This window comes from Diabrotica undecimpunctata, chromosome 2 (assembly GCF_040954645.1).
Source record: "Diabrotica undecimpunctata isolate CICGRU chromosome 2, icDiaUnde3, whole genome shotgun sequence".
Classification (NCBI taxonomy): Eukaryota; Metazoa; Arthropoda; class Insecta; order Coleoptera; family Chrysomelidae; genus Diabrotica; species Diabrotica undecimpunctata.
In genome coordinates this window covers 138,477,866-138,487,647 of record NC_092804.1, presented here as the reverse complement: position 1 = coordinate 138,487,647, position 9,782 = coordinate 138,477,866, and the positions used below count along the sequence as shown (strand labels likewise).

Sequence of the window (9,782 nt, the reverse complement as noted above, 5' to 3'; positions counted from 1 at the left end):
CTTAAAACTGTTTATTTTTATTTTTTGTTTATTCCCAAATAAATAGTTAATTCTAAACTTGGTTTTTATTGATATAGGAACTTGGGGCCAAAATGATCCCTTCGGGCTTTTTAGGTAGGTATGCTAAGCACGACTTTCTAGTGTTAATTTTTGAAATATCCTCGGCGTGGTAAGTCACAGTTGTGAAGTAGTAGTGAATGCAGTAGTGCAGAACTTTTTAGAGCGGCAGTCAACAGAGTCGGCATAGCCATGATGATTTCCAGAAGATGGAACTTAAAGAAAAAGGTAAGTCACAAAGTTTTCTACCACTATACAAACAAATATTTTTATTCAGACTAAAGCATAGTGTTAATAGTTTTCAGTCAAAAATTGTTGTATTAAATGGCTAATTAAGATTGAAATATATTCTAAATAATAATGTATACAATAATACTGCCAGGGGTGATTTCGGGGTGGATTGAGTAGTTGTGCGGTTATCACAGCCGATCTTAAGCCCGGATATAATATGGGTAATTGGCAACGTTAACAACCAACCAATCGTAAAAAATATTAATGTTCAGAGAAACAATGTACAGCCTCGGTACCGGATTGATACTATAAAGACGACCACAACAAGAAATAAAGACAAACAAAAAATATCCAAAACCCAGGTGAAAATAACCAAATTGCTGAAAGAGAAATAAATAGACATCTGCCCTCTACAGAAACCAAAAAAATAAAGCAAATGGCAACTAAAACTTGGTGAATACATATTAATCTACAATGGAGTAGCAAAAGAAATTATGGCCAAATAGGTGTAGTGTTACTAACACTCAAGCAAACCGGTGAGACCTGTCAGGAGCCCATTCAAAAGTACGACACAAACTTTGTAATTTTTTGTTGACAACATTGAAACTCTATATACATTTTCTACTCATAAAAAAATAATTTATCTAAAAATAAAAAAAATACACGAAACTCACAAGCGTCATCCAACCGAACGTGTATTTACTTTTGAATGCTTTTACTCACCTTATGTCATATATAACCTTAATTGAAAATAACCTCTGTAGTTACCCAAAATTGTCCTCACCCGATCGAATGTGCAACTTTTTTTAATAATTTTGTACGTCGTATATTATAAAAAACAATCAGCATAGAAAATGACCTCTGTGCTTGCCCTAAATTTAAAACATCGTACATTAGCGTTTATTTGTGAAGTTGGATACGAAGTGTCCACTTTTCAAAGGGTGTAAGTCGCATGAATTAGACTGTCTGTCAAGTTTTATATATATGTCGACGTCATTGCAGAACATTTGATGTTTTTTCATGCTTATTTAGGATGTGGTAAAAAAATACCTTGCAAGATTGACAATCTTAAATGTATCAACATTTTACAGAAACATCCTGAGTTATTCAGCGAAACAGCATTATTTCTCAGTGAGAAACTCAAGCCATCTTTGCCCACTGTCATTGGCGAACGTTTTTTCGTCTTTTTGTAGAGTGGAAATAAAAATGATTCTCTAACAGCATGAGATACAAACGATTCGCCAAGATAGTGACATTTTACTTATCATCACTTCCGCTAAAATAAGATGCAGCTTGTTTTCACAAAGTTAGAGTTTATCACCAGGAAACCCTGCGATCCTGATGATTGGGGCTGAAAAAAGTATGAATAAATTTGGATACTAATTAAAACCTTCAGCACCCCCCGAACTTTTGACAATAATCTATTGTCTGTTATCTCCCATAGTATCATGTGATATCTCGTATATCGCTATACGTTCATAAATAACGAAATGCTGTGTAACGCTCTTTTGGTAGTCGCTTTGTTTGTTTCTTCTCTCTTAACATATTCGTTATATCCTTCCCCTTCATTTTCTATCGGTCAGTTGTTTATTTTGTACTCAGCCAGAGGCTTTCTTTAAGTCAATAAATCAAAATTTGTCTTACAGTAAATATATTTTTATTCATAGCGTAATATGATATCACCTATGTAGCTATATGTTAATTAATATTGAAGATACTATGTACTACCCTTTTGGTAGCTGTCTTATTTGTTTTCTCTATCTTAACATATTCGTTATTTCCTTACCTTTTATTTAACACATCACACGCTCCAATCGGAGCAATAACAACGGAGATATGATATAATACCCTTTTGGCATTGCCAACATGTGTGTTTTTTCTGTCTTATCATATTCGCTACCCCTTCTCTTTTTCACTATGTATTATGCGTCACGATCCGACGATATATTCTACACCCACCACAAAACACATACTTAAATCATCAATACGACTTTTTATCGCAAAATAGTGTCAGCTATTCTTTCCGTACAGTTGTTTGTAAACAAACATGTTAGGTTAAGTTAATAATACAGATAACAATAAAGTACATGTGGACACATACCTAATATTAGCATAAAAAATACCAAAGAAAGTCTATTTATTGAAAAAAAATACTAAAAAAATAAATAAAAAAATTCCCTAAATTAGCATATCAATTTGATACAAACAAGCAATGGCATTACGAATAATGTAGAAGTGATGTACACGCTCTAAATCAATTTATAGGCAATATATATATTATTTTATATATTTTCTAAAGCCTTTATTTCTTTATAAATAATGTTATTGCTTTATTAAATAAATATATTTAATAAATATTTCTTTATTAATTTATATAGTGGCGTATGAGGTATAATATATATATATATATATATATATATATATATATATATATATATATATATATATATGTATATATATATATACATATATATATATATACATATATATATATATATACATATATATATATATATACATATATATATATATACATATATATTATAGGTATTAATCAAAATTGTTAGCAATAAATCAATTCTATCGTTTTAAAACAAAATATGATTGAAATGTCAGATGTATACAAATATTTTAAATTCAATATTACCTAAGTCGATCCGGTATTTCTCGAGTCAAATTAAATGACGTCTCATGAAATCGATCTACATACAAAACCAGCATGTACCTTATTGCATATAAACCAAATAAATATAAACCAATATATAAATTATTTTGCAAAATAAATCTTACCTTTAAATTAAAGCAACCAAGATTTTTGTGAATTTTGCGAAAAAAATAAATAAATATTCGTATTATTAATTTATCTATGTAATTAATATGTATTAATATACGTAATTAATATTGTTAGTATTTTTAATTCAACGTATGTCACTGTTGTCACCTCGGGGGAACAAATTAAGGATCTAACCACCTTCTGTTGTCTCCGGGTGCTCTGTAGAGGGCTTCGAATATACTGTCGAGAGCTCCTCTACTTAAGTCCATCTATATTTATCCATCTATAGTTACAATATTTATCTTCGGTGTCTTGCCTTGAAAAAGGCAAGACACCGAAGAATTTCTTACATGACAATTTCTTCGTCGAAATAAAAACACCAAGTTAAGTTAAAACAATTCTCAGCCACAGAGTATGGAAAATAAATGCAGAAAGCAGAGCCCCGAGTGCAGTAAGCTCTCGGAAAGCCCGTGAGGGACTGCCCTGGCTGACCTGAAAATCGCCAATATTTATATGCACTGTTCGAGCGATAAATAGGAATTTCCAGGTCAAGAGCCAATGGGAAAATTCGAGGCGGAGCGATGCGCATCGAAATGCGCACTAGTCCAAAGACTATGGCATTCATGACCTCCCCCCTCCTCTGGAGACTCTGCGGCTGGGAAAAAATATTTATTGATTAAAAAATACAAATGTAAAAATACACAAGAAAATATGCATAAAATACAAGTAAAATGTTCGTAAAATGTTCATAAAATGTTCAAAAAGAAATTCACACAACACTGCACTACTTACAGGGGGCGATCGGTGGTGATGACGGCATCTCAAGCTCCTACAGGTCCATTCTCGGTCGGTGTGCCAACTCCTCCAACGGGTCCGTCTTCTTCTCGGTCGTCCGGATCCCATCTGTCATATCCAACGGGGTTTCGTAGAGTACCAGTGTGCCGAAGCCTACGTGGTCGTCCAACCACTTTCGGTAGGGGGCGATGACTGGGTCTACTCCGGGACTTCCATCGACATCTGGGGCTTCTAACTTCGAATAAGCCTGGCTCGTCAAAGGTGTCTGCACGTCGAAGGCGTCAGGTCTGCAGAAGGCTTCGATGTCGGAGTGTTAGAACATTGTTTTCTAACACTACGTGGTTCTCCCCATTCTTCTCTTCACTTCAACCCATGTTGAAGTCAATGGTGTGTTGCCTTCTCGGAATTCGAGCTGGGTCGTGGGTTCGGATTTTAACCACGTTGTCGGGCGCCATGTAACCTCGGGGAAACAAATAAGGCTCTAACCACCTTCTGTTGTCTCCGGGTGCTCTGTAGAGGGCTTCGAATATACTGTCGAGAGCTCCTCTACTTAAGTCCATCTAGACTATGGCATTCGATGACACTGTCATCATAACTTCTTATGTAGATAGATAATTATTGTTCAAAACGATAGTAGGTAAAATTTATTGCATCGTAAACTGCTACGTTAAAAGTAAAAGTGATTCTTTTCATCGATCCCTGAGTCAAAATTATAAAAATCATCAATGTAAACTGTGGATTGTTTATGACAATATAAGGTTTAATTTATATAAAAAGAAACTGTCATGTAATAATTACTGTAAATTAAATTCCTAATATTGTTATAATCTATTAAGGATTTTAAAAGAAATAAAATAAGACTTACTCTCAATCAGTTTAATTTTACTACCAAAACGACCGGTTTTGCCTTCTACACTTTGCAAAGCATCTTCAGGTCAAACGGTACAAAGTAAATTAAACGATGCCGGTACAAGAATTATTAGTTAATGATTCGTGATACATAGTTCAAAATATCCTGTATTGCTGATAATGGGTGATCGGTTAATATTGTGACTGTCTGATAATTAGCAAGGAAGCTTCTTGAGAGAAAAGATTTTAACAAATAAAATAGGGATAAGGTATATGTGATTGTTTGTTAAATGAAGTGATGTTTTATATTATTTAAATTATTAAAAGTTATTTATATTTATTCAAGAGATTTATTTTAGAGATAATGTGTGTTAATTTTTTGAAATTTTTACAATAAGAGGACATTTGTATGACAATAGAATGAAATTAGATGCACTATTTTGTGGGTGTGCAATTTCTTTGACTTGTAAAAGTCAAAGAATTTATCACAAGTCAAAATTATTAAGACAACAAGGGCCGATTGTTGGAATGTTAATCAAAACTTGATTGTAATCAAATATATAATTACAATCAAATACGTCACAGCAGCTGTCAAAACTATTAACAATTGCTTATTATTATTATTTATTTGTAAATAAAAACATGAAATTAACATCAGAAAGAGTTTAAGTATGGTTTATTTTAAATTAAAACGCAAAATATGTAATAAAATTAAATAAATTAAATCAGTCAACATAACCTCAAAATATAAGGTATTTGATTTTAATTAAATATTTGATTACAATCAAGTTTTGATTAGCGTTCGAACAATTGGCCCTAAATATGCATTTACAATTGCAAAAGTGAGGTTCGAATCAGGATCTCAAGAACTCATTATTGAAATAATTAAGTTAAAGTTAATAGTTAAACACGTTTTTAGTATAAATAAACTCTCTAATTATATAAATTGGTATAAACAAAAATAAAAATCAAGGCTGGCCTAGATATTAACCTCGCGAAAACAGAGTACCTATCTACAAGTGAAGAAGACATAGGAGATCTACAGATTGATGACAACGTAACAATCAAAGGAAAGGATAAATTCAAATACCTGGGGTTTATAATCACGAAAAAGGCAACAACAGAGGAAGAAATTACACAAAGATTAGGACAAACAAGAACAGCAATCCGACAACTTAACGCAGTATGGTGGGATAGACACCTAAATATGAAGACAAAAACGCAGATTTATAAAACATTAGTGCGAAGTATTATGACATGGGGCCGAAAATTGGATCATAAACAAGAAAAACAGCAGTAAGATAATAGCAACAGAGATGGAATGCCTACGAAGATGCTGCAGAGTAACAAGAATGGATAGGAGAAGTAATGACGAAATAAAGCAAAGAACATCAATAGAAACAGACATACTAACATATATAGAACAAAAAAGACTTAAGTGGTATGGACATGTAAGAAGAGCTAGCGACAGCAGATGGATAAAAAGAATAACCGAATGGAGCCTCATAGGAAGGAGGAAAAGAGGACGACCCCGAAAATCCTGGAGGAACGAAGTAGACGACGCCATGAGTAAGAGAGGACTAAACGATGGAGAATGGAACAACAGAGAGAGATGGAAACGGTTGAGCGAGGGAAGGCAGTGAACACTGTAGAATCACTAAATATATATATAAAAATAAAAATCGACCTGTCAGAGCTTTAACTCTAAAAATAATTTAGTCACGAGATAATAGACCGTTTCCACACTTTATGAACGCACTGTATATATATATATATATATATATATATATATGATATATATATTCTGTATATATAAATAAATAATATACGGACAATATTTAGGATTAATTACAAAATTCTTGATTTTATTTCTGCAGATTATGGTGATTGGTGATGATATAATAACCTATAACGTTCGATACTTATTCGGATGCATGGAGTGCATAGGATACTCTGATCCTTACTGTATATAATTTATTAAATTACTGAACAACGTCCCTATTTCCAACACATATAAACTGGTATTACAGTATATCATCAAAAACTTTTTATACACATACATAAACATGCATTATTACAAGGTACCGCATTTGAATTTGTTTATAAATTGTTACCATTACAGAGCTCTGTTTGAAGTTATCTCGACTGAGGGTGCTTATTCAGTTACACAAACTTGTTCCAATTTCGTTTATGCAACAATTACGGTTATATTTACATACAATGGATCTCTCTCTAATATAAACTCTGATAAACTTTGTACCATTTGTAACTAACACCGGCTTTAAAGTATTTGTCACGTTGTTCAGGTTAGTTGTAACAATAAGCAACACTACTAAAAGTTAATGGGTAAATAAATTCGTAATATTTGAACTTTTCTGTCTAAAAAAAACTAAAATAACTGTCAAAGTTTAAATATACGCTATTTGATCGCTCTTGATAAATTATTACATTTGGAAAGTAAAAACGATCATTTAATTTTTGTACTACATCAAAATTTAGTGTGATAAACTATTGAACGCAGCCAGATTTAGTGCTATGCCGTTAATTTATAAAGCGAGTGTAATTTCCATGCGTCTTTCCATCTGACGTAAGACAGTACTTAGTAATATAATGGACCAAAAGTACAAGATTTGGATGTATAGGATAATTTGGGTTGTTCCTGAGCAACGGTCCTTACAAAAAATAATTTGGAGAGCATCACCTGACGCAGACTTAAAGAAGTATACACTCAACACAGTCACATATGGAACAAACTCAGCACCTTACTTAGCAATAACCTGTTTAAAGCAGTTAGGAGTTCAGTATGCAGAGAACAGCCCTGAAGTTTCTCAAACTGTTTTGAAAGATTTTTGCGTAGATAAAAACTTACTGGTGCTTAATCAGCAGAGAAAGCAATAAGCTTGTGCAAGAAAGTGGATCAAGTTTTAAAATATGGAGGTATGGAGTTGAGAAAATGGGTAAAAAACAGTAAAGAGGTGCAGCTCGTATTGGCAAAATCAGAAGATGATTCTGGTTTTGTTCAGAATGAAGAAAAAGACAAAAGCAAGACACTGAGGTTGATGTGGGCATTTAAAGAAAACAGATTATCCGTAAACTAATTTTTTGAAACCAAATTGGAATGGTTTTTAGAATGGTTTAGTTGTGGATGCAATTTTAAATTCCCCATGTCTCTAATAACATCTTTATTAACGTCTGTTTTGCCTTGCAATTCTTAGAAGGCACATATTAAGGCAAAAATCTGAATTTGGTTTCGAAAAATTAGTTTACGGATTTATTATCAGATCTCGCTATTTGCATCCATACGAAGCCATGTTAGAGTTGCTTCTTAAGACAGGAAAGATTTATTTTCACGTTCAAAGCGTCTGTGAATATCTGTCTCTGATGATCCCTATTAGGATGAAATATGTATAAGCGGATATACAGACGCACTATACGTGAAATCAAATCTGAACTGTCTTTTTCCTTTACACATTATGTTTGCAATATATTTTTTAGCTAAAATAGGCGTACAAAACTATCCATATTATTAGAAGTTTCAAGGATTTTTGATCCCTTTGGGTTGGTGGGACCCTCAGTACTTTTGGCAAAACAGTTGTTTTGTAAAAAATGTGGCAGCAAAACTTTACTGGGATGAGTCATTGCCTTACCATTTGAAAACGAAATGGAGAAAGTTGAGGGCAGAGTTCTTAAATTTAAATAGTCTACGAATTAAAAGACATTCATGGGTTTGCAGACTCTTCAAAATTGGCATATGGAGCTTGTGTTTACCTTAGAAACATAGACTATGATGGATTGGTGACACGAAACTTATTGTATTCTAAAGTGAGAGTAGCTCCATTGAAGGCACAAACAATTCCAAGACTTGAACTCTGTGCTGTATTGGTATTGGGATGGCTTAAAACTGATGTTTGTAAATTACTAGTTTTTGACGCAAACACAGTTAGTCATATTAAGGCCATTAAGGCTAAGTGTGGTGAATTTAAAAATATGAGATGGGAGCAAAATCTAGCAGACCTTCTATCTAGAGGCGTGTTAAAGTCGAAGATTATTGGTTTACAATATTGTTGTATTGGGCCTGAGTGGTTGAAATTGGAAGAGTCAGAGTGGCCAAATTTGGGTCACGAAGCAGAATCGGAATTGCCAGACTTAAAATGTGCAGTAGTTTTGCACATAGCTACTGAAGAAAACCCAAAACTATTTCATTTTAAAAAATTCAGTTGTTAAATAGGCTAAGGAAAGCTATGGCATATAGTTTTAGATATGTGGAAAAGAGCAGATCAAGAGATTTTTATGTAACCAGTTCACTATCTCCTTAGAAATTCGAACAAGCTATGAATGCGTTGGTATTGGTATCACAGAAAGAAATTTTTAAAGCGGAAATGATGGCACTGGAAAATGAAAAACTCGGGAAGAAAAATCTTCTTAATTTAAATCCTTTCATGGATAAATCAGGATGTATCAGGGTGGGGGGTAGACTAAACTTGGCAAACCTACCTTATTCACAAAAACACCCTCGGTTATTAAGTGCTAAACACACGTTTACCATGTTGTTATTTGAACATAATAGATTGCTGCATTGTAACCTGCAGCAATTGTTAAGTACTATCAAAGAAAATTCTTGTAAAAAAAAAGAGGTTAGTCTTTGTAAGTGGGTATATTTTATTTTATAAAAACCCTTAAAAGGGCAAAATTAAAAGCACGAACGTTTTCGGAACAACTGTTCCATCATCAGGTTAAAATACAGGTTACCATGCCTGAGCCACCAAAATATTTGGGTAAAAACCTTTTAAAATGTAATGTGTTACCAAAGATTGTACATGATGTTAATAATAATATATGATGTTTAATATTTTAATTAAATTTTACTTCAGGTAACATACACCCATGCTTCACAAGAATTCTTGTGTATTGAGAGGACGAAACTTAGCACGGAAAGTGTATTGCAATTGTGTGAGATGTTTCCGATGCAAACCTATACTTCCTTCCGAAGTAAACTATGGGACTTTACCGAAAGACAGAGTAGAAATAAATCCTCCATTTTATATAACGGGAAGGGATTATGCAGGTCTTTTCCATT

General features: G+C 33.1%; 1 protein-coding gene across 1 annotated transcript; it reads left to right on the top strand.

The window, feature by feature from the left end:
- Positions 1–266: 266 nt before the first annotated feature.
- LOC140433937 (uncharacterized) lies at positions 267–8,929 on the top strand. The gene is made up of 2 exons (XM_072521909.1): positions 267–285; positions 8,439–8,929. Exons 1-2 carry the CDS (start codon positions 267–269, stop codon positions 8,927–8,929), a joined length of 510 nt encoding a protein of 169 aa, XP_072378010.1.
- The last annotated feature ends 853 nt before the right edge of the window (positions 8,930–9,782 follow it).